Below are 25,173 nucleotides of genomic sequence, written 5' to 3' on the forward strand. Positions count from 1 at the left end.
GGCATCGCCCACCACCTTTACGAGCCAACGGAACATGGGCGACCGGAGGGGAGGGGGGGGCCTACCGCTGCCCACAGAAATAAACACCACCCACACACCGATGAACGCACTGCGCGTCCCAGCGCACGAGGCTTATCACTGACGTGCCCTCTCTGCCCCGCCCACCACGCTTTCCCATTGGCTACCGGGGCAAAGCCACGCCCCCCGCCACACTGTGGGCGGGGCAGAGCGCGAGAGCTGCGATTGGGGGTGGAGTGGGGCGGCTGTCACGTGACCCGCCTCGGCGGGTGCCGGAAGCGCGAGGGGAGTTCCGGGAAGCGCCGAGCCGGGGGCCCGGAGTGTGGCAGAGAGTTGGGACTCTTGCCTTGCCTGCTTACGGTTTAATGGCGCACATCACCATAAATCAGTATTTGCAGCAAGTAAGCCAGATTTTTTCTGATTTTTTTAAAAATTAATTTGTGGGCGCTGAGTATGTGGGTGTAAATGCGTTGCTGTAAATAGGTTGTCTTGTTTTAGAAATAGAACGAGCGATGTGGTGAAGAAATATATTTCTTCACACACGCCGTCTGAGTGCCGAGGGCCTGTACCTGGAATGCCCGAAAGGTGTGATGGTTTCTGGTGTAATGGATAGCGAGGTAATTTATCCGTGAGAACCGACACGGAGGGATGGTGAGAGAGTGCAGGAACAGGTGCAGCTCAGGGATTCGAGAAACACAGGAATTTAAGATCAGAAATGCGGAGACACTGAATGTACAGCAGGGAGGATGGAGAAACGGGAGCAGAATCACAGGGACACCATCTGGACTTAATTGTCAGTGTCAAGCTTTCAGTGTCCACTCCTGCTGGTTCTTTCGGGACCACTGCATTCTCATCATTGTTATCTTACTGCACCTGACATCAGTCAAGTCAGTTAAGTGAAGGGCAGAAAAAGAGAGCAACTGTTTGGGTTTTAGTCTCCAAAAATGGAACATCTTGAGATCACTCTAGACAATGATCTGCTCTGAAAAGTCAGCATCTTGTCCAGTGGACAGTACGCTGAATATTTAATAGGAAAAAAATACTTAAACCCCACAAAATTAGCTCTTCCTTTTCCTGAAGGAAAAAATCACTGCTAATTTTTGAAAGAGTTCAAGCAGCTGATTTTCCCTCTTTTGCTGATATTTTAGTCTATAATTTTTTTCCCATTTGATATATATTTCCATACAGCAAAAAGATTTTTTTTTCCATATGGGACACAAAAATATGACAAATAAAGCACAAACAGTAGGAAATGAACTCAGAAGAAGTAATATCTAAAACTACTTCCACAACTAAAGAAATTTCCACTTTGATGTCACAATAAACTGTTCAGGCAGACTAATGTTTACAAGGAGTTATCTTTAGCAGGAAGCAGAATTAAACCATTCTCCCACAGAATATAACATTGACAGTCTTAACAGATTTTAGAAGTGTTCTGTATAGATGCCAGTCTAATATCAGATATTGCTTTTGAATGATATCTACATCTTAAGTCTGCCTGACTTTATTTTAAAGCATTACTCAAGGATTGTAACTTCACATCCGTGTTTGATGCCCATGAGTCCAACTGGAATATGGCTCACAACTGCTGTTTCACAATGCTAAGCCCATGTACGCTGTGTGGGGATCCTCTGATTTGCTTGTATCCTACAAATAAGGAAAAAAACACAATAGTGTTCACCTTGCCTTCTCTCTGGGACCTCTTTGAAAACAGGTGTATTGAAAATACAAAATTACTCATTCAGTTTTAAACCTTTAAAAACTCAGATTTGAGTTGATATTAATGAGGATGAACGGAGGTAACGCGAAGGTGACTTCTGTAGTTGTGTAAATATATTGTGTGCATGTTGCTGGATTTTATTCTGTAATGAGGCTGTTTACTTTGGTAGGTACAAGAAGCCATTGACAGCAGAGATGGACAATTTTGTGCGGAATTAGTATCATTTAAACATCCACATGTAGCAAACCCAAGACTACAGGTGAGAATCTAGTTTTGATCTTTCTTTTGCTCTACTTTCAGTTTTCCTAGCTTTCTATGTGGGTTCCTTTCCATTGGAGATAAATCTCAGAAGCCTGTTTCATAGGCCAGAGCAGGATCCCCTTGTAGTTTTGCTTCTCTTTTCTTTTTACAGGGATATTCTATATTTCTTTTTTTTTAAAATTATTTTGTTTCATGAATGGTTCTTAGTGTTCTGGATAGGTACAGTCTTGAAAGTCCTTTCTCACCAGGTCTACATTAGTAATTAACATGACAGAGTGGAAGTGACTATAGAGAAAAAAAGCAGGGGAAAGGAAGGGCCTGGTGTTTGTGATCTGTGCATTTCAAATGCTTTTACTTAAGGCTACCTTTGATAAAAGAGTATGGCGTAATAAACACTTGAAGAAAAGTACCAAGATCAGTGTTTACAGAGCCATAGTGCTGTCTACTCTCTTGTATGGTTCCGAATCATGGGTCATCTACTGCCACCACCTGCGTCTCCTAGAATGCTTCCATCAGCGCTGTCTCTGTACAATCCTAAACATCCACTGGTCAGATTATGTGACCAATACATCTGTTCTAGAACAAGCAGCAGTCACAAGTATTGAGGCCATGTTGCTGAGAACACAGCTGCGTTGGGCAGGGCACGTCTCAAGGATGAAGGACCACCACCTCCCTAAGATCCTGCTTTATGGTGAACTTGCCACCGGCTGCCGCAAGAGAGGAGCCCCGAAGAAAAGATACAAGGACTCCCTGAAACAACATCTCAACCTCGGCCATATTGATCAACATAACTGGTCTACTCTGGCCTCAAATCGGGAGGTCTGCAGACACACCATCTATAACGCTGCTGCTTCCTTTGAGAAAGCATGCAGGATCACCCTTGAGGAGAAAAGACAACGCAGAAAGAACCGTGTCTTGCAGAATATACCACCTAAGGAGTCTTTCTGCTGTGCCTTTTGCAATCGGATATGTCTGTCTCGTATTGGCCTCATAAGCCACCAGCGTGCTTGTAGCAAATGTGGACAGAGCCTTCCTAAATCTTCGTTCGCGAAGCCCAGCCATGACTTAAGGCTGGCTCTGATCAGGTTCTGGAGACAGAATGCACAGTAGCAATTCATTGCACTGAATGTGATTTTTAATATAACTTAAGATTCTGATAGATGCCATGATACCAAATGGTCTCCAGAGGTCTCTTCCAACCCTAACAATTCTGTGATTCTGTGAAAACTGCCATGACAAAATATCCATATGACACTCTGTTTCTGGTGCATTGGATGTTCCTTTAATGTTTATTTTATTCTATACTTAGCTTCCATCTCCAGAGGAGAAGTGTCAACAAGTTTTGGAGCCACCATATGATGAAATGTTTTCAGCCCACTTAAGGTAAAGATGGGCCTGGAATGTAAAGTCACTTGTGAGGCATCCAGCAGGGGTGGGGAAGGAGATATCCTTAAGTTTACTTACCTATTTTAAAGGGCTTACATCTGGAAACTTGGTATTTATTACTCTTAAAAATAATGCAAGAGTTGCAGGAAATAAAGACTTTCTCCTGTCCATATAAAGTTTGCTCTGTGTACCTGGCAGTCATCTGCATATAGCCTTTGGCACAGCTTTGGTTTCAGTGTTTCCCTTGCTCTGTGTGCACTAGCTACATAAGAATTTTCAATGAAATAAATAAGAGAAACATTTTTAAAAGGGAATTTTAGTCATAAAAGTACTCTTAAGGCAGCTGTAGTACCTAAGTAATTCTGTGAGACTTTTATTTTAAAAAAAATTGCATTAACACAGTCTTTAGTTCTCTTTCAACAGTCTTGGATTTTTGTTTTTTATCTAATCTTGTTGACCATTTCAATAAGTATTAGCTTAATAAAGCAAATCCTCATCCATCTCTTGGATCAGTTTTCTACAATTATCAAGCTTAGTGCTTTGTTAAAATACTTGTGCCATTTTGTTAGGAACATTCTAATCACATTTCTGTGTCTCTTAAATAAACTGTAAAACTTTATGCCTGTTAAGAGACAAAAAAATATTTGTTTTACATGTATTTTCTGATGCACTAATGCACCTTTTCTTTGACAGGTGTACTTATGCTGTTGGAAACCATGATTTTATAGAAGCATACAAATGCCAGACAGTTATTGTCCAATATCCTTTTCCATAACTCTTGTATATTGTTTTCAGATTAACTCTGTCTTCTTGTAGAAAAAGTTCTCCTTATGCCTTCTAAAAATCTAATAGAATGTGATTTGCTTCCACTTCAGCTGCTTAGGTTCCTAAGCAAGGAAATCCAGATACACTCTTCTTTCAACTTTCTGTAGCGCTAAGAAGGAATCTGTCACCTGGCCCTCAAATAGAAAATTAATTTCTCCCAGAGTATAGAAAACTGTCAAATCATTAATATACCTTGCAGTTCGTACTTGGCTAGAGGGGAAAATAATGATAAAGAAGCTTCTATCTTTGGCCAGTGTTTCTTGCTGCTGCTGCCACATAAAGGAATGCTTGGCTGTGCTCACGTTCTTCCATAATGTGTCTTTGCATCCTGACTCCTCAACTACTTGATGCTTTTTTGGTTTCTAGTCTTTCATGTAGTAATATATGGTACCATTCAACTGCTGTTTCTTAAATATGTGCTTCATGTCATGGCATTTTAAATTCTCCTGAATATATTACATCTTTCCTGCGAGCATTTCAGGCACATAAAGAAGAAAATTGGTGAGTACATCGTAGAAAGCTTCTAGAAACTAGACTCATCTTTTCCATTTGATACTGTAATAGTCAAATAAAATTATGGCTATAATTTGTATTTATCCCTAGTGATGCTTAAATCCAACCTAATTGCTTTTGCTGCATGTTTGAGTTTTTATGTTCAAAAGTGTGAAAACTAAACATCTGCACCTAATTATGTAGAATGGTCCGTAAGTGAACACATGAAGAGTTTGTTCAAAAGGAGTTAGTATTTTAAAAAGTCACATTAAAAAAGACTTCAGAAATAATAATTGCAGTGCAGATTTATAAAATGCTGAGAACTTGAAGAACTTTCCTTTTAAAAAATGCATCCATCTTTATTTAAAGATTAATGTATACTTTTCTGATTTTATGATCAACTAACAAAAAAATTGCTTTTTTCTCATGTTTTACTTATTGCATGATTCGCATATGCTAAGTATATTGTGTTTTACTTTTTCAGGGCCTTACCTATTATGTATGCTGTAGCCCTTGATCTTCGAATTTTTGCTAATAATGTAAGTAGATCTGACTAACAACCTCATTGCTTTTACCTGTTTGGTATTTCTACAATGGAAATTTTTTTAGACTTTATTGCACAGCCTAATTTTGTTCTTTAACTCATTATTTAGGATATTGTTGACAAACTAAATTCATCCAGTCCTATTGAAAAATGAGGTTGCTCAGTCTGTCCATCTCTCATTTGCAGCCTGAACTAGAGGGGTTCTGAGGACCTGCATGCAACTCCTAGCAATTGCTTAGAACTCATGAAGGGATTGAGTATTTTCTTTATTGAGTAGCATATGTCACAACTCACTGTTTCCACGTGTTATCCTTGGGATTTGGTGGAAATCTTTATAAGGGTGCAGGTATCACAGACAACTGAGCTAATCTAACCATTCACCACATCTGAAGAGGGGAGTTTCTGCTCCTTTCCCCTTTTCGAGCTGTGTGCACTGCTTTTGATGCTCATTGGAACCCTTTCTGAGCTATACAACTGCTGACATGCAAATAATCCCCAAATTTACATTCTTTTTCTTGTGCTGGTGAATTGAAGTAGCTTGGGTAGAGATCTATTGAGAACTGCTAGGCCAAGGTAAGTGGCAGAGTTGTGATTTGCTCCTAGTCACTTTACCTGAAGAGGTGAAGCTAAAGTTCAAGTTAGGTTAGAATTTTTATGATAATATCCACTCAGCACTCTCTTGTGCTCTTGTCACTCTTACCCATGAAACCACGCATGTGGCATGCTTGCACAGAGAATATTTTTTGTGTGTGTGACTGCTCTGTAACAAGTCTCAGTTCTCAGTCTGAATGAGACAAATCCCAATATCTGAGATGCATGAGAAAGGGGAATGTTGAACCAGTCATACTGGAAGTATTTGGACTCTGTCTTCTAACTGTAGTATATTCAAAGGATGTGGATGCAGAGAAGACTTCTGTAGCAGAGGATGCATTTCCATTTCTTTATGTATCAGCTAGTGAGAGTGCGAGCACTACAGTAAAACTTTTTAAAAAGTAATAAATACCTACTTGCTATGTTTTTTCTGTTGAAGTTCTGCATTAGTCAGTGCACGGATCTTTCCCATGTGTTGACAACTGAATTCTTTTTTTTTTCTCTTGCTGCTGTAACATAGGTTTTATGTTTCTTCTGGAAGTCTCATGTCTCAGCATTGTGCATTACTACTGGAAAATTTTGCATATGGTTTAGAAATAAAATCTAGTCTTCATGGCTGTGGAGAGAAACTGAATAAGGAATTCTAAAACTCAAACTCTGTAATTTTTTTCCAGACTCTTGGTTTTTGTAAACTTGAGTTGAAGTTTTAATGCTCCAGTTCAGGTATTGAACCTGAATTTAGGTTTCTGAGATTTGCGTATTTTCAAAGGGCTGTCCTCCTGTGTATTAGATTTGGTACATGTTCAGGAGCCTCTCCAAGTGTTTCCTTTTATTCTGTGAGCCTGATTGCCTTCTAGATTTGGGAGATAGCAGGCATGACAAATCTACTGCTATAATACTTTATAAAATGCTGTATTAAGGAACTAAATTGTTTGCAACCCAGCAAACCAGGATGTAGAATTACATATTGTTTCTTGCTGTGTAATTCTAGGCAGATCAACAGCTTGTGAAGAAAGGGAAAAGCAAGGTTGGTGACATGTTGGAAAAAGCAGCAGAACTACTGATGAGCTGTTTTCGAGTCTGTGCCAGTGACACGTAAGTGAAAGACCCTCTATAGAACTTGCACTATGAAATTGTTAAGAGCTTAATGAACTTTGCTTTAGCTTTTCCCACTTACTAAGGCCATGTATGGGTAAGAATAAAGACTTCTGAGTCTTGTTTCCTGTAATTTTTAGTCTGTTCTCTCTGACTATTGACTAGAAATGGAGAGCCCTCGCTTCAGGCTGCATTCCCAGCAGATGTTGTTGGGAGGGACTGATTATGTCCCTGTTTCTCAGAAAAGGTGATTAGTGCTTTTGTGACCTGTTCAATTGTGAAATTTGCTCCATTAGGCTTAGATGGAAAAGCCTAATGAAAGATGAAAACTTTGGTCTCCAGTCTTTGCAGTTTTAACACTTCTGAAGTGGAAAAATGCTTTTTTTCCCAATCTTTCATCTCAAATATTATAAGTCACTGCTGTGCTGGTGAATGTGTTACCTGCAGACTAGAGTGAGAGCCCTCATGCAGATGGATAGTAGTTTGCATGACACCTTTTCATGGCATTGAGAAAAAATGTAGCAGAGGTATTTATATGGAAACACATGTTCTGTTTTGACAATGCTGGTATGTCTATAAAGAGCTTAAGGAATTTGGCAGTGACTTTTATTTTCAGACACCTATGTTTACCCTAAAAATCCATAAAATATCTATTAAGTGAATTTACTATAAAGACAAAATAGTTATTTTCTTAAAGGGTTCCGTACTAGTAGATTTTTTCTTTTTGCTTTTGACAGTCGAGCAGGCATTGAAGACTCCAAAAAGTGGGGCATGTTGTTTCTTGTTAATCAGCTGTTTAAAATTTATTTTAAGGTAGGGTTCAAGTCTGGTAAGCTGTGTTCTGTATTTCATATTCTAAGTCAAACCCACCCTTTTTTATATGATGCTGTTTATCTACACTCTCTAAGTAAAATGCAATTTTTTTTTTTTAACAGATCAACAAACTCCATCTATGTAAGCCCTTAATTAGAGCAATTGACAGCTCAAACCTGAAGGACGAATATAGTATGGCACAGCGAGTTACATACAAATATTATGTTGGACGCAAAGCCATGTTTGACAGTGACTTTAAGCAAGGTACTGTGTGCCAGTAAGGCACATTGAAAGTCTTTCTGCTTGGTGTGAAATCTGATGTTGTATGTGACTCAAAACATGAGTAGAAGATGCAGTTGTGTTTGCATGGATTAAAGGAAAGTCATGCTGAAAGGTACAAGGCCCACAGACTGACTCAGAACAGAGATGAGATTACATGACACTTCTAATTGTAGTATATGTCCAGTTTTAAAATATTTGCATGAGGTTCAGTGAGGTTCCCTGTAGTCTTATGCGTTATGTGTGCATTACAAAATGTATGACTATCCAGAAGAATAGGTTTGTAAAAGGTTTCACAAAGGAGGCTTTGCAGCTCTTTTGTCCTCTTCATGTTGCTGTGTGCCATGTAGGAAATCTTCAGCAAACTGTAATGTAGATATTAGTTGCTCCGTGCATTGATTTTAGAAGATGTAGAAACTGCTTTTCATAGATTTCTAGTAGATTTCACTAATAGAAATGCTTCTAGAGGTAAGGTGTACAACTTCATCATTAACTGAAGCCCCTGACCAAAATCTATTCTGGAGCTGGTTTTGTTACTCTTAACACTGTCTTCTGCCTGTCAGGCTTGTCATTTTTATCTGTTATTGGAAATTGCTGAGAGATTTTCGTGTTGTTATGCTGTGTGGTCTTGCTGGCACATTTCTGCAGCTCAGCAGATGTGTGCATTGCATGCAGCTTTCATCCACTGAAGAACCTAATCTGAATTTAGAAAATAGAGTGCTGTATCATCAGCGCTTCTTGAGATTCTCTGCTCCTGTAATAGGAGCACAATAATATTACAGAAACGAGCTGAAAATTCCAATATTACTTGTAACTGTTATGTCTGACATCCAGACCTTGGCAAGTTTTCTTTGACTTTATGAAGGAGAACTTTTCTGGTAATACTCTGTATTTTGTGTGAATCTCCAATTTTTTTTCATGTATTTTGATTGGTGTGATTATTTTTTATGTAATTTCAAATGTCATGTTCAAGCTAGAGGTGGAAATTGAGCACAGAATTTGAGTTACAGTTTTAATCTGTTTTTGTTGTTGACTCATGTTACTGGTGCTTGCATTTGTGTCTGTAGCTGAAGAGTATCTGTCATTTGCCTTTGAGCACTGTCACCGATCAAGCCAGAAAAATAAAAGAATGATTTTGATCTACCTGCTGCCGGTAAAAATGTTGTTGGTGAGTAGATGTTACTCTTCTAAATAAGGGGAGGAGGGGGACACACACAGGTAATAAACCTGATGCTCAGTATTGTTCTTGGTTTTCCCTTACTGGAATTCAGAGGCTGTGTTTTACCCCTGTAAGAGCCAGCACATGCACACTTTGTTGTTTGAGGACAAAAAACGTTGACCTGTCATTTATAGCAAAACAGGAAAGGAGAAATGGAGGGGTGGAAACACAGCCAAACAAACAAACAAATCCCTCCCTGGCCCACCTTAACAAAACCAACCCGTTCCTCCTTTCCCCCTACCTTCCTCCTACCCCTCCTGAAGGTGCAATCTGATGATACTTCTGTAAGAAAGATATCTTTGAGTTCTTTGGAGAAGCACTTAACAGTGTAACTTCTGTCAGGTAGCAGTGTGCATCTCTGGTGATCAGCTGCACAGACGAGCCAGGGAATGTGTGAATTCACTAGGATAAATTGATCTTCTTTCACCTAGTGGAAGAGAGGAGGATGTGCAAACAGATGGCTGAGGACTGTTGAGAGGGGTTTGCCACAGCCACAGCCTGTCTTTGAGTTTTCTATTTGCACTTTGTATATTTGCCCATGTCAGAAGGGTCATGAGGTAGAGCATTTTGGTTTTGGAAAAATCACTGAAGACTGGTTAGTATCTGATCATTTTGTATTTCTGTTAAAAGAATGAAACACATCTGTTTCTTGTTCCTGTCCTTTCCCATGTGGTGTGTTAATATTTGTCTATCCCTGAATTAGTGCAATTATGCTAACAATTAATTCAGTGTAACCGAGGGGACAAGAATTAGACTTTAGAGTTTCCTCTTCCCAGCCCTGTTACGAAAGTTACCCATGGGCAATGTTATCACCTGCCTCTGTTGAGTTGCCACAATCTATTTGTGACCACTCTCCCTTTTCCATTCAATGCTCTCTTTCCAGTCCCTTGCTGTGTCCAGTGGGTAAAGGGGAAGCATAATGGGTATGATAATTGGCTTCTCTTTTCCGTTTTTTATTTATTGACTTTGTTATTGGTTACTTTCAGATCAATCAATGGCAGGGTTGATAAAGGAAAACTAACAGTCCTCCTAAAAACTGTCACAGTCCTGACTGGGTGCCTTAAACTGGTGGGTTTGGTAGTGTCTAGAATTACTGTGGCTTTTCTGGAGCAGTTCTAATGTACAAGAGCCACTAAAGAAACTAGATAAAGGTCACTGTTTTCACAGTTACTTTTTTTAAATCAGAGCCTAAACATTAACACTAACCTTAAACTGTACTAAAATAGTTTGGATGTTGGTTTTTTTAAATTCCTAGCAGCTCTCAAGTAAACATGCAGCTGAGTTCTGCTCTCAGCTAATCCTCCATCCAGGAAAGGAGTTACCAATAGCATAGCATGATGTAACTAAATTTGAAGTCTCACCAAGTCAATGTGCAATCTGATCTTTGTTGTGCATGGGGAAAAACCAAAGTTTCCTTTTGATAGTGTAGATGGTTCAGTCTTACCTGATTCAGCAATGAGAATTAATTTTGTTTCTTTAAATTTAACATTTCCTCTCTCTCTCTTTTTTTTTTTGGAGGGGGGAAAGGAGGTTGGTGGTGGTGCTTGTTTTTTAAGAGGACATTTTTATTTCCACATGGAGGCAGAGAGAATAAAATCTCTGCTAAAGACTGAGCTGGCATTTGACAGTGCTACAGCACTGTTTGTATTCCCTTGGGAATGCTTGGTATTTCCACAGTTCTTCTGTTTGCAGATTAGATCATACAGTCATGACATAAAATTTGAATCTGCGTAGGCCTCATGGCATGGGATCTTGATTTTACAAATTTGATAGCTGTTCCCTAACAATAAGTATGAAGGCTCCCTAAATCATGGTAAATCAGTAGTTATTGTGAGTTGAGCTACAAAGTGTTTGACAGGGACAAGGAGGTTGTCTTACAAATACTTTTATTTGCTTCTTATTCTGTAGCAAAAAAAAGTGGCTAAACATTTGTCTTTTTCTCTTCACAAATTTTTTTGTAGCTTATTAGATTCTATTTAAAATGCATTTGACTTTACCCTGGAAAACTTGGAAACCATTTATTTTTCAGGGCCATATGCCAACAGTTCAGCTCTTAAAAAAGTATGACCTTATGCAGTTTGCTGAAGTAACAAAGTCTGTGAGGTATGATGCCTGTTTTGTTGCTTTGTGTTCAAAAAGTATTAAGTAAAAGGTATTTATTTGGGATCATTGAGGAAGGCAGGGGATGCATATTCCTACCAAGTCAGAGAATTTCTTTTCTCATTTGGGTGAGACCTTCTTATTTTTTCATTTATTCATCCTTGCAGTGAAGGCAATCTTCTCCTACTGAATGATGCTCTGACAAAGCATGAGACCTTCTTTATTCGATGTGGAATCTTTCTTATCCTTGAGAAGCTGAAAATCATCACATACAGAAATCTCTTTAAGAAAGTGTAAGCATAACAAATCCTATATTTGGTTATATATGCTCCTTAGTTCCCTCTGAGAGACCTGACTTCCTCTTGAAGTGAATTTATTGTAGAAAGGCTATTTTTCTAAGAACCAGAATTTTTAAGTATTTCTCAATAACACATTTGTTCTGTTGTGTCTTTCAGATATTTACTACTCAAAACCCATCAGCTGTCTCTAGATGCCTTTCTGATTGCCCTGAAGTTCATGCAAGTAGAGGATGTTGATATTGATGAAGTCCAGTGCATTTTAGCTAACCTTATATACATGGTATGTGCTGACCACTTGTTGTGTGGTCCTTCCAGACATGAGGCAGTAAAAAATATTGGACAGAGAATAAAAGTTTATTACAAAAACCACATCAGTAATCCCACATTTTCTTGTGTAAAACAGTTGATTCACTTGTGCTCAAAGTCAAATGTTTTCATTTACCCTGAGGACTTCCTCTAGTTCCTGCCTTTTTTTTTTGCAGGAATCAGTTACAATTGAATTTTACATTACAAATCTGGTACTGCCATTTTTTCTATGTATGCATAAATATTGATTTAAAAATACAAACATTTTAACTGGGACCAAAAAGGATTTGTTCTGCATTTGAAGTAGGAGACTCTTGACCTTCTAACATTAGAAAAAAATAAAGTCAGATTTCTTTGGGTTTGTTCCACATTTTGTCTTTTACTCTAGGGGGATTTCAACTACTCATGAACAGATAAAGGCTTGAAATGTAAAGATTTCTATTAAATCAGAGGTTTCTGATTTCTATTAAATCAGCACTGTGATGTCAGCAAGAAAACGAAACACATCTCTCTTTCTGAAACAGATTATGTGATGTGGTGTAGGTCACTGGAAGATTTCTTTCAGTGTTGCAGCACAATGTTTGAAAAGGAAGTACTATGTAATTTACTTTATTAGATGTGGAATACTAATTGATTAAAATCCTCATTTTAAAGTGAACAAGGAGTAAATTTAGAAACACTTCTGTAAAGCTGTGTCTCTTCAAGATAATGTAAGCAGACCAATAGGGGGCCCTGGCAAGAGGCTCTCAAACTGAGAGGGTAGGTAGTACCCAAACACAGGGATGGTTCCAACTTTCTGCTTACTCTCCGAGTTGACATAAATTGGACCCTTCTAGATATTAGGTTCAGTAGTGCAGCAGTGATTGAGTATACACACACTGCTATGGTTAGGTTATAGGTGTTTGTCTAGGTTACAGGCCTTGTGTTACCAGCTGCCCGTACTAATGCTCCCTTTTTCTCCTTCTGCCAGGGTCACATTAAAGGCTACATATCCCACCAGCATCAGAAGCTTGTGGTCAGTAAGCAGAACCCATTTCCTCCACTGTCAACGGTGTGTTGAGTGTTGCATCTTATCCATGCAAGTACTTCCCAGGTACTCGGCTTGTCCAGTGGAACTGCTCCTAATCACCCCAAGGACACTGTAAATTGCCTGGTTCATGTCCAGAACTGGAATGCCAGGAACTGTTTGTGGCTCCTTTCCCAGAAGGACCAAGACTGCCAGTGTTACAAAGTGCGTTGGAATGAAATGCTGACTTTTAAATAATAATTTCCACAGGCTTTCTAGATAATTCCAAGTATTTCATGAAGAAATAAAGCAAAGCATTCCAAATTACTCACAAATTACTTAAAAGTTTTTATAAAGTACTTTGTGTTACTATTTTTGCATTTATCTTTCAGAGAGAAGTGTCAGCCTTTGTTACTCGTGTTAATCCCTTCTTCAGAATGGAAATAATGTTTTCTTACATGGTTTCCATTTTTTTTTAAGTCTCTTCAATAATCTTGCTGGTATTAAATATTCTTTTCAAGCTTTCTCTAAAAACTAGAGAAGTGCTTGACACCAAAAGCTTTACTGTGTCAGTAATACTTACAGGTTCAAGTAAATGTGGGCAATTTGTCTATAGGTGCCCACAGATGGGTTTGGTTTTTTTTTAGTTCTGGTGATATTTGTTTTATTTCTATAATGGTGAACAAAAGATGGTGTAGCTAACTTACCCATAGTCTGTTTTATTTTGCTTCTGGGGAAAACACTACCACTGGATCCAGTATTTTAAGTGTTATTACCTTGGGGGGTTGGCTGGTTTGCTTGTTTGGGATTGGTACAATGTAACTTTGTCCAAACTGATGAGATGGTAGTTTGGGGGTTTTAAAATTATTTTAAAAGGAAATTAAACTTTTTCTTTTCCTATCTTTTACAGTTGGGTTTTATTTTATCCTCTAACTGACATGAACATCGTTCATAAGGGAAAACACAGGTACCATGTATGAGGGGAAGCACTTTTAAACATGATGAAAGTGTCAAGACCTTACACAGTCATTAACACAGACATGTAAAAGAAGTTCCCCTGGTCTTTGTTAAGTTTTACTTGTATGAATCTTGAAATAAGAGTATGAATTTGCTGAAGTAAACCTCAGGGTACCAAGAATTGAAAAGACTCATTGCCTTCTAGCACTATTTAAAATCCCAGAAAAACATCAAAGTGTTTGGAGTTTTAGGATGAACAGTTCTAAGAAATTTAAAGTTAAATCAGTTTTTCATAAAATAACTAGGTTTATTGCATCATGACTTCCACAGTACTATGTGTCAGCAGAAGAAGGAAAGACAAACAGGCTTTTCTGTATAACTTGGAGTTAAATATGTGCCATCATTGCAACTTCCATTGCTGTGAATTGTGATACAGTCAAATGGGTGTACTGGCTGCATCCATATGTTTCCTTGCAATGATTGGTAGGCGTTTGGTGCTTGAGAGTTGGTTGTGTTTGTGTCTTATCTCATTTTTTGTTTAACCCATATCATATACCTTGCGGTGTTGGTGAATAGAAGTGTTTCCCAGTCAGTGTCTTCTAGTGGCCAAGATCCCAGGATACCAGTCAGAAACCAAGTGCCCTTATACTCGGTAGCTAAAAAGCTTCCTCCAGCCAGTCGTTTGTCTACGGCCTTCTGGAGGTGCCCACAAAACTGCCTGTTTGTGAGGCTGATGTTGAGTATTTGTTTGCAGTCCTCAGCAGGAAGGTACAAAACCTGCAGCTCATCAACTTTAAGTTCATCACCTTCTATGCTCCAGCCACTAACTGTACCAGCCAATTTGGGAATTAAAACGTGTTCTGCAAAGTCTCTTTCAGGGGCACATACAGGAAGCTGGTAGTTGTTGCACTCAACATGCTCTTGAAGTCGTAGCAATGCAATGTTGTTCTCACCAGTGTCTTCATCATACCGGATGTGGATGTGCTTCTCACTAACTTGCATTATCTTCTCAGTTCCACTTGTTCCATTAGGCCCTGTGAAGCAAAGGCATTTCAACTGCTCTTAGGAATAGTTTATCAGAGACCTGTAAGCTGCATGCAAGACTGCCTGGTCGTGCTGAGGAACACGTGTGGCAGAGAAACTGAAGGTGCTGATTCTCAGAACCGCTGCAGTAAAGGGAAAGTAGGAATAATACCTTGATGGCTTTTTAATGCTGTGTAGAAGCATGCATGATTTCAGCAGTAAGGACAAAAACCCAACACTGAAGTGAATTTTGGCATGAAACAAAAGCCACCTCTAAATCCACCATGTTTAGCTTATCACTATATGCTGAGTTCTGCATTATGTCCAAGAGGCAGTTGTCTCTGCTTGGCTTGTAAAGGAGGTATGGAGCAGCTGTAGTTCTAGCTCAGATACTTGACTGAGGTGCTTAAATGAAATGACAGCATATTTGTTTCCTTTTACGATATTTTTATGCAGCAACAAGTTTAGTAAGCTTTTTTTAAATTTAGCTTGTCAATACTAAAATGTGCTGCAACAAGAGAAGATGTGTTGGGTCACTTACCAGCACCAACCCTGATTTCAAAATGGTTGTGCAGAAGAGCACACTCTGCTGTGGTCAATATGAAGTTACTTTTTAGCAGCACTCCTCCACAGAAGCCTTTCCCTTCTGAGTTTAGCAGTAGCACCTAAGAAAATGCAAAAAGGCAATAGATAGCACTGTCCATGTGAGATTGAGCGATGGGTTTCATGAATTGCTAGAAATACCTGCCAGGGAAATCGCTCGTCATGTTTCTTCCTGGTTTCACTTATCAGATTATCACTGTCTTGAAGTCTGCCACATGCACATTCATCTAGCAAATGAATTAAAAAAAATTCAGAATCTTGTACTGTACCATTTCAAGATAGCTAATGCCTGCAAATGCCTTATTGCTTCCACCTTGACTTTTGGATTTTGTTTTTGAACAAAGGAAAAGGAGAATGACAAATTTCTCAGCTGATGAGAATTGGAATAATTTGCTTGGCATTTGTAGTCATAACAGTTTAGCAAGGGGCTGAACATTTTGGGTCATTGTAGTGACTGGATTTCACTGTGTCTGTAACTAAGGAAATGAGGCTTCCTCTCCAGCCAAGCATCAGCACAGCTTGCTTTTTCAGTTTTATATCCTGTATTCGAATTGTGCCAAATACCTGATAGCTGTGGCCCAGTCCAGATAAGGTAAATCTGAGGTTTTCTTTGTTAAAGCTGTCACTCTAGGAATGTGCATGCCTTTCTGTTATGGTTCAAACAACATGAGTGCTCTACAACTGGATCACCCAGTTATCTGCATTTGTCACTTTCAGTTCACCTTGTGGTTTGCTTTTGGGTCACACAGACTGGATTGTGTTCTGGTGAAGCTAAACCAGAAGACACCCTCCAGGAGCATACAGAACATACTCTCATAGCTAATCGGTGCTTAGTCCACAGGACTGAACTAAAGCTAGTTTGATGTAAAGCCCACCTGAAGTGCGCACTGAGTGTGGGCATCAGGCTTTCATCACCAAAAGAGTGGCTCTACAGCTGAACTCCTATTTGGCTGCCCCACTTGCTAATACAGACATGGGTCTAAATATACTTCTGTGGTTTTAGTAGGCCTACTTTATAAGGGGATGATATTGAATGAGATACCTAGTATGAGACTGAAAAGGTGAAAAGGGCTACTGCTTTAAACTAATTAATATGGCAGCAAATGTTACCCTTCACTTATCAGATCATCAGATGCCTGATGGGAATCAATTGAACCTCATTCCCAAACAAACCGGTGTTCAGTGGACTTACTCTTTATGAAACCTAGGAGTGGAAAACCTGGTCTGGTGAGTGATATGTAAGATGATGCCAGTTCTCTCTGCAGACTCATATTTAAATGTTTAGATCAAATATCACTTCTTTTACTGTTACTTTGGGATCTTAGGTGGTGGTCCCTAGATTTCTCCTTTTTCTACCCAGTAATATTCTCATTGCTTGAGTCTCAGAGCAGGTTGATCATATCTGGGTATCAGGTGGTGGCCTGCCCATCCCAGCCCTGAACAGGTTACTCCTGTACTTCCATGCTCACACCTACCTAATGCGATGCACTGTTTTGTGTCCTGCCCAAGCTCATAGCCATCAGCACAGGAACAGCGGTAGGAATTAATTCCTGGGTAGCAGAAGTGGTGACATCCTTCTTTTGCTTCATGGTGACATTCATTTTTAGCTAAACAGAACAAGTGGAGGAAAAACATTGGGAACGGTTCACCCAGAGTATTCTTTCATAGCTTGAGTCCTCTTTACGTTTTATTTTTATTCACTTTGTGTGGAGACAGGTAGGGATTCCGGCTTGGTAGTATTTCCCAACACATTATTTTTCCCTTGTTAAGCAGAAATTTGAGAGAGCGAGTGCAACATCCACAGACTCATTGCAAACTGTGTTCCTCCAGCATCTCCCTGAACCGATTCTCTGCACTTCTTGAGTTCTGGGGAGCATTAGCCCTGGGCCTTCCATGTCAACCCGTGGAAGGATGCCATGGTTTTTTTAAACAAAACACAGTAGTGCAGGGAGGGGAACTGTTGCACATGCTAAGAAGGCAACTATCGCTTGAGGAAGAAGGCAGCCAAGGTTTCTTTTTTCAGAAAGAACAAATGCACAGCTCTTATTTTGCACACTCGTTCTAAGAAACTTTATATTATCAGCTGCCAAAGATAAGAAAAAAAGAAAGGAAGTATAAACTTAGAAACATGCTCAGTCAACTTTCCATAGCTGAACAAACACTTGAAGCTCTAGCACAAAGCAATAGGTGTTTGATCTAGCTCATATGTGGAGAAGTAGCAAAAAACCTTATATAACATGGCTCCTTAAGGCTCACACTGAACAGATCCAGTTCCCAGCACTGGTCCAAACTGTGTCACCTTCTGTCCTCTCCCAGAAGCTGGTCACAGTCACACCCCTTATACAGAAAATGACCCTGCCTTGCTGCAGCCAGGGCGTCTCCCACCCCAGGGGACCTCTGAACCAGCAGAAATACTGATGTAAGGGCTGGAAAGTAGAACCTGGCAGATGTAAAAATGTAGGATATGGCCCAGGGTGTTTCATGTGCCAGAAAGCATCTGTTTTGCTTTATGCCTTTCAGTTCCACTGGAAACGGTTTGTCTTCTGGAGTCCCTCTGTCCCAAGGGACCAGCTTGTGGGTGTGAGTGGCCTCAGAGGCACTGGGCTGCCTGGGCAGCCAGCCACTCCAGCACTGCAGCCCTGGTTCTCCAGGCCACACGCCACCTGGGACCACAGCAGGGCAAGCAGCCATGTAGCACAGGTGGCAGTGGCAGGGCTGCCTTTACAGCCCACCCATGAGGTGGATTTGCTTCAGCCCTTCTGCTGCATCTCTAGAGAAGGGAGACTCGGGGCAGGGACAGACTGCATAGCCTTGGGATGCTGTAATGTTTTGTAGCTGGGCAGCACATATCACTCCTGCTTTACCAAGAACTGTGTGTTTTAACCAAAAACATGATGGTTTTGCATAATGGGACACCTGTGTATGGTTTCATGGGAACCCCCTCTGAAAGGAGAAGATAAGGCTTCTCTAGAAGGGGGGGCGAGGCCTTACCGAAAGCACAGTTCTCTCCCTCGTAGCCCTCAGCACAAGTGCAGGTGTAGCCACGAATGCTGTCCTCACACACGCCATTGTTCTGGCAGGGGCTCGAGGAGCACCTCCTGCCCTCTGAAGAAATGGATAGGGTTGAATCACCACCACCACTGACCCCGAATTACATAGCCCCCTTCCCAGCACACGAGCTTCTCATTCTACTGGAATGATTAAACTGTAAGCACCCAGCAAAATAAAAAGGTGGTAAGTAACAACAGAGAAATGTTGTGAAAGCGGTTTGGAAGGAAATGGGCTAAGTCTCACCAGACTGCTCCTCAGGGATAACTTTAGCCCAAACCTACTTCCAGAGGCACTCTTGCAGCCCATGTCAGAGAGGCTGGGAGGTGCCCAGAGGCAGAGTCTGGTTCTGGAGGACAGATGCTCTGCTTCAGGGAAAAGGACTGAGTTACAGTTCCATGTGTTGTTTAAAAATGTAGTATGAGACTGGTGTTTTAGGTCTCCCATGTTAGGTTGATATGCACTGGATAGAAAAAGTTGGCATCAAAATTCTGTAACAAGCATACAGCAAGCAACATCAAAATAGGAGGAAACCTCTTGTGTATCTGTACAATTATTATACAGCAGGTCAGACACTAGCAAGTTTAGTCTTTCTGATGAACCAAATGCTGAAACCAGAGGATGTCCCCTTCACTACGAGTGAAGCACTGGGCAAAGCTGCCAGTTTCCCTTCAAGCTGCCTACTGAAAAGATTCCAAAAGAGTTTGGAAACATGCTCCAAATAAAAACTGCTTATTGTAGATATAAGCTATCAGTGAGTGAGCCAGAAAAGCCTAAACTTTCTAAAATTTAACACTTCATCCGAGAGGTTAGCCTCAGTCAGTGGGCTGCCCTAGTGTGACATCAGGGACAGAAAGATGAAAACTCTACCTATTACTGCGAAAAAAAGCACCAGTCACCATCTTCTCAGGCTATGGGCATGCATATCTTTGAGTGTTAAATGTACTAAAATACTGGCTGAAAGAGCTGTCACCTTCAGCCTGTCTGCAGCCAGATGCCACCAGCATACCCCAGCACAATTTAGGCCTCCTGGGAGGGTTTTTTGGGTGGGTTAGGTGGGTCTCGTCTCCACAGCTGAGCAGGCAGAGATGAGGAGTGAGGACTTCCAGGAGCAGTCATGGGTAGCCGGAGCTAGGGAAAGGGTTATGCCTGCAGCCTGAAGCAGTTAGATGGTTTCAAGCCTCTGAAATGCATGCTGGGGATACAGTAAATCTAGCACCTAGCTTTATTAAAGGAGGAAAGAGGAGACACAGGTAATTATAGAGAAATCAGCATGATTTCTGTTACTGGAATGCTACTGGGATGATTAAACTGTAAGCACCCAAAGCAAAGTAAAAAGGTGGTAAGTAACAACCAACATACATTTTTCAAGATCAAATAATCCAAACTATTTAAATCTAATCATATTATAGGATAAGGAATCTAGGGGGAATCAGAGAACATCATAGAATAGAAATGTCTCAGATGACATTGTCATTAAGTGAGTTAGGAAAACACACACTGCTATAAGGCATGGACAAAACTGTTAAAAAAATAATGTTTTAAGAGAGATTGTCAATGGCTAAGTTTATACTGTTAATAAAAGAGGGTCAGGGACAAGTATGACCTCAGTTGAAGTGCCCTGACATCCAGCAAGACGCTGCTACATCAGCTTTGACTTGAAGGACAAAGGTGGAGCAGTACAAAACAGAGCGAAAGGGTGACCCAGCAGTTGGGTGGGTGCTCAGCCTTTCTCCCCAGCACTCTTATTCACAATATCCACTGTACTCTGGACTTTGAGGGAAGAGCAAAACAGATACCAGAAGTCTAGAAAACAAGATTATTGGAAGACAGGATGGAAGAATGTGTTTGCTTAGTAAGGAGGAGGAGAGAAGCCACTCTTCAAAGGCAACACTCTTTAAAATGTTAGAGAAGACATCACAAAGAAGGAAGCACACACTGCTGTTCTGTAGGAAGAAGACAGAACATATGGCTTTTAATAAAAGCAAGGAAGCCATTCCTCAGGCTGAAGCCAGTAATGTGTCCTGATTGTGGCTAAGCTTGTTTGCATGGACCATTCTGAACTGGCTGCCCTTCTCTCTTTCTAGAGAAGAGGGGAAGCCTGCATGACGTGCTTAGTACAAACATGCAATGACTGAAGTTAGAAGTTAATCCCACCCTCACAGAAGTAATAACATGCCAGATATTTAGCATCATTCTTCATAAAATTTATATAGCACTGATGGGATTCTTCTATGTAATGATTCCCTGGACTCAATGTTTTAGTGGCTTCTGCAGAAAATTAATACTGACTGCTGGTTTTGCCACTCCTTATCTACTGTCTAAACCTAAGATTAGAAATTAATAAAAGCTAAGTTAAAAGCAAGAGAAAAGCTTGGAATGAGCCATGCAGAAAAGAGAGGGAATATGGATGGCATAGTCACCATAAGCTGGTGCCACAGGCTCCTTTTTCAGGAGGCATCTAGTTACATCAGACCCTCAGCTTCTGCAGATTTGTTTCTTGCCTCAACAGCTGCCAGGGGATGATGCAGTGCCAGCATCCAGAGTTTGTAGGTAGCCCACTAGCTTTTAAAACCTATTTATCTCACTCAGGCTTAGTTGCTAGGTCTGGGAGATATTGCTGGTAAAGCTGTGCTGCTCTGTTGTATCAGTAAAACAGATATTCTCATAGCCCAGGTTAATTCAGAACAGCTTTAAGTTCAGGAAAAGAAGTAGCCTATTTACTATGATAACACTGGCTCACTTCAACTTTTATTCTTTGTTTGCAGCCTAAAATTTTTTCCTATTTACTACTCTTTTTAAAACATCAAGACTTTTCCATGGCAAATAGTGACTGGATGTTCCTTGTAGAATAAACTGCTAAAAACTCTTAGAAAACCAGCACTGGATAAGATCATACTGTTCACAATGTAACAGTACTATGAAGGAGAAAAATCAAGGGGCCAGCTTACCGTAGTAGATATCCCAAAACATTTTCTGGGGGGAAAAAAAGAAAAGAAAATTAGATTTTAATTCTTAAATAATGTCATAACCCATAAATATTTTGATAAAAGAAAAACATGTTATGAGAGAATATATATGTTTGCACAGTTGCACAATTACAAATTCTGCCCTACTAGCAAAGTATGCATGAGATGGGAGGGGGTTTGTCTCCTGCTTATTTTATTGTTTCTTAATAAGCTATAAAGAAAAATAAACACTTCACAGGCCAGAGAGGAACAGCTGAATCCTTCAGCAGCTTCCTGGAAAAACTGGCTGGCTATTGTCTCCCTGGCATGCAGCAGCCTGGGAAGTGACCCCATCCTGTCCCATACTGCTTGGCCCCCAGGAGGTGCTGCTGGAGGCAGAAGGGTCAGCACAGAGCAGAGCTGCAGGTCGTCATCACTAGTCACCATCACGTGCTCTGCATTTCCCTTGGTACTGCAGCTGACTCTAATGCTGCTTTTTCCAAAGGGATACCACTCCCTACCATTCCCTTCCTCAAAGCACCATGGCTATGCATGGGCAGCCCTACAGCTGTTTCCTTTGCTTGCCCTGAAAACAAAATCTCCATCAAGATTCCCATTAAAGAGCACAGCATCCATTTGTACATGTCAAGAGGGCTTCTTGTACGAGGGATCTGCAGCTATTGAGCAAGTGAACCTCTTTCTATAGGTGTAACTACTTGCTGGTGCATTGCTTCCCTCCATCCCTATCACAGAATCACAGAATTGCATTGGAAGGGACCTTAAAGATCATCTAGTTCCCCCTGCCATGGGCAGGGACAACTTCTACTAGACCAGGTTTCTCAAAGCCCCATCCAGCCTGGCTTTGATGCCCCAGGGATGGGGCATCCACAACTTTTCTGGGCAATGCGTTCCAGTGCCTCACCACCCTCACAGTACAGAATTTCTTCCTAATATCCAATTTAAATCTACCCTCTTGCAGTTTAAAACCTTGCCCCTTTCCTACCACTGCATATTCTCCAACAATGGGTGGTTCTTAATTCTCCCAGTCCCTGTTTCTGACTTCTGTAACTTGGGTCGTGTGGCTGGAGCGCTTGCCATTGAAGACTGGGGTAAAAATGTCATTAAGTACCTCAGCCTTCCCCATGTCCCAGTAACTAGTTCTCCTGTTTCCTTCTGGAGAGGGCCCATATTTTTCCCAGTCTTCTTTTTATCACCAACAGACCTATAGAAACTTTTCTTGTTGCCCTTGACATCCCTGGTCAGGTTTAATTCACTTAGGGCTTTGGCTTTCCTGATTCCTGACTGCTCACAGTTTCTCTGCATTCCTCCCAAGCAGCTACCTGTCCTTGCTTCCATCCTCTATAGGCTTCCTTCCTGTGTTTGAGTTTGTCCAGAAGCTCCCTGTTCATCCATGCAGGAAGTATTTCTGTGTGTGGTCAGGATGGGACAACAACCATGTGATTTCACAATATAACAGGATGCATAACTTTCAGGAGGGGACTTGAAAAATGTCAGAGCTGACCTTCTCACTTCCATTTTGACCATGGAAGACAACTGCTTTCTACCTACTGAAGTGGGAAGTGCAAAGATTTTACATGGAGAGAAACCCAAACAAATGAAGCAGTCTGTGAAGCCCTGTTTAATAAGAAAAAGATCAAGGCAGCAATTTTTATTATACACACAGGAAAACAAAATACTTACAAGCATTTCATCATTTTCAAATACTTCTCTTGCTTCTTCATGTGTACATCTCTCTTCAAGGCATTCCCTTTCCAAGCTGCCTTGGAGGATCTCCTCCAGAAGGTGGGAACTGGCACGCCTCTGTCTCTTGATAACATTGTTTGCCTCGTCAGCTGATATAAACACTGGAACATTGTATGACAAAATGTAAGGGTTTTTTTGATGTAAGTACTTAGATTCATTTCCTTGAATACTTTTATCTCCTTTTCTAAAAGAGAATTAATTTTGGCTCATCCATGGTTTCAGCCATGAACTTACATACCTAAAGAGCTCTACTTTCTTAGCCCAAATTCAGCAGAGAAGTTGTGACCTTTTACTTTTAGGGAATGCCTGAATTGCTCCCAAGCAGAGAGAATTTGAGGCCCTTCCTGACGCATTTTTTTACTGCATGAGACACACAGAGCAGCAATGCTGTAGCACAGCCAGGCAAAGGGGAAACACATTAACATAAAGGCAGAGACTATTTTGTGAGACTGCATAGGGCTTTCAAACTCATCAGTAGAAGTGAATAGTAGTTGTATTAGCTTATGATGGTGGATCCAAACTGACACTCTTCAGTCTTATTTCATGGTAATTTATTTGCTGAGAAGCAAAGCCGTGACATGGCTGAGTTCTCAATTTATTCTCTCTAAAGGAGAATAAACAAAAGCTACCCCTCAGCAATGCTCGTGTTGAAGAGGGCTATATAACATACGACCCTTTATGTGGAAGATACCATAATCTTTTTTATTTGAGTAAAGAGGAGGAGGGCTCAAAGACATGAGAGTTATCAGATCTTAAAACTCCTCTTTGCAATGATATATGCAACAAAAACTGCTTGCCTGGTGGGCAGCTGGCAAAGTGCTGGACACTGTTGCCCCCACATTAGGCAGTATGTGGCTGTGTGTGTCTGCAGGTGTTTGTCAATTCTTCTGTACTTGGAAAGTAAACGTGTTGGGTCAGGGAATGCTTGGGTTGTTTTGTTTTTTTCGTTTATACAGCATTTGGGGGCCCAACACCGCCAGGTTAAAATAATTAATGATCACAGAATTGGAAAAAGTGAGAGCAGTAACAAAATTATTCTGAAACTGCATACAGATGTTTATCTTTTTGGAGGTTATCCCATAAGCAATTGGCTTGCACATGATATTAAAGAAAGAAAAAGCTTCATGACCATGATTTATATTTTAAAGAGTTATCTGACCCCCAACATATATTTCTGCTGTGCAGTGGCTCTGCCACATCCAGCACAGCTGGCAGTGCACTTCTCCTGCTGCCAGAGGCGTTTTGACCTTCTTAAGAGGTCACCATCTTTTCCTTCCTTGCCTGACTCCTCCTTATTTTTGACAAAACATGAAGGATTAATACAAGTTTCTTCAAGCTATAACAAGAATGCATATCAGCCTCTTTCATACAATTCTCTTATATTTATGTCAGCAACAACTAGAAATATAAAACAGTTTTCTTTAATATCTGGGGTACTTTAAAATTGTAAGAAAAGACAAAATATTACCCTGGCATAAATGATGGTACTTTAAAATTACATTGCCTCAGTAACCTACTGCAGTTTTCACTTAGGTGCATGAAATAAACAGGAGAAATATAAGGAAAATTATGAAGAGACATTCTTCAGGGATGTTACCCCGTGCTGCAAAGTAAACATGATACAAAGTACAAAATTACTGGTGTTTTTAGAGGAGTGGTACCACAAATTAGAATTAAAGGCACAACAAAACAAAGACCATACCTGTCTGCTCTGTCTGACGGAAAAGGGCAGAGAGAAGGAACAATATTATCCAAGAGCACCTTGTCATTGTTACCCTCTGAGCCTAATGGCGCCTGCCTGCATTTCTGCAGCTCTTGGGCAAAACAGCTACAGGAGAGATGAAGTTTAAAGTCCAGCTGCTCATGAGAAAACAAA

General features: G+C 40.4%; 2 protein-coding genes across 2 annotated transcripts; one reads left to right on the forward strand and one right to left on the reverse strand.

Annotated features, from left to right (window-relative positions):
* Positions 1–262: 262 nt before the first annotated feature.
* Positions 263–13,861, forward strand: PCID2 (PCI domain containing 2). Its single transcript, XM_064646459.1, has 14 exons — positions 263–419; positions 1,908–1,997; positions 3,309–3,382; positions 4,079–4,144; positions 4,670–4,711; positions 5,187–5,241; positions 6,829–6,932; positions 7,670–7,745; positions 7,868–8,009; positions 9,092–9,192; positions 11,273–11,346; positions 11,511–11,636; positions 11,799–11,922; positions 12,919–13,861. Exons 1-14 carry the CDS (start codon positions 384–386, stop codon positions 13,006–13,008), a joined length of 1,200 nt encoding a protein of 399 aa, XP_064502529.1. The 5' UTR covers positions 263–383; the 3' UTR covers positions 13,009–13,861.
* PROZ (protein Z, vitamin K dependent plasma glycoprotein) lies at positions 12,960–25,173 on the reverse strand. The gene is made up of 8 exons (XM_064646457.1): positions 25,000–25,173; positions 23,235–23,398; positions 21,537–21,561; positions 18,529–18,642; positions 17,013–17,144; positions 15,679–15,764; positions 15,476–15,599; positions 12,960–14,945 (listed from the first exon to the last, which is right to left on the reverse strand). Exons 1-8 carry the CDS (start codon positions 25,064–25,066, stop codon positions 14,434–14,436), a joined length of 1,224 nt encoding a protein of 407 aa, XP_064502527.1. The 5' UTR covers positions 25,067–25,173; the 3' UTR covers positions 12,960–14,433.

Source organism: Pseudopipra pipra, chromosome 2, assembly GCF_036250125.1.
Source record: "Pseudopipra pipra isolate bDixPip1 chromosome 2, bDixPip1.hap1, whole genome shotgun sequence".
NCBI lineage: Eukaryota > Metazoa > Chordata > Aves > Passeriformes > Pipridae > Pseudopipra > Pseudopipra pipra.

Excerpts from the sequence above, each read along its gene's own strand:
- PCID2 (XM_064646459.1), top strand. The coding sequence starts at position 384 with ATGGCGCACATCACCATAAATCAGTATTTGCAGCAA. Across the intron at positions 4,145-4,669 it reads TGCCAGACAGTTATTGTCCA|ATCTTTCCTGCGAGCATTTC; the intron begins ATATCCTTTTCC and ends TGAATATATTAC. Across the intron at positions 6,933-7,669 it reads CGAGTCTGTGCCAGTGACAC|TCGAGCAGGCATTGAAGACT; the intron begins GTAAGTGAAAGA and ends TGCTTTTGACAG.
- PROZ (XM_064646457.1), bottom strand. The coding sequence starts at position 25,066 with ATGACAAGGTGCTCTTGGATAATATTGTTCCTTCTCTCTGCCCTTTTC. Across the intron at positions 15,600-15,678 it reads ACGAGCGATTTCCCTGGCAG|GTGCTACTGCTAAACTCAGA; the intron begins GTATTTCTAGCA and ends GCATTTTCTTAG. Across the intron at positions 14,946-15,475 it reads TGAAATCAGGGTTGGTGCTG|GGCCTAATGGAACAAGTGGA; the intron begins GTAAGTGACCCA and ends TTTGCTTCACAG.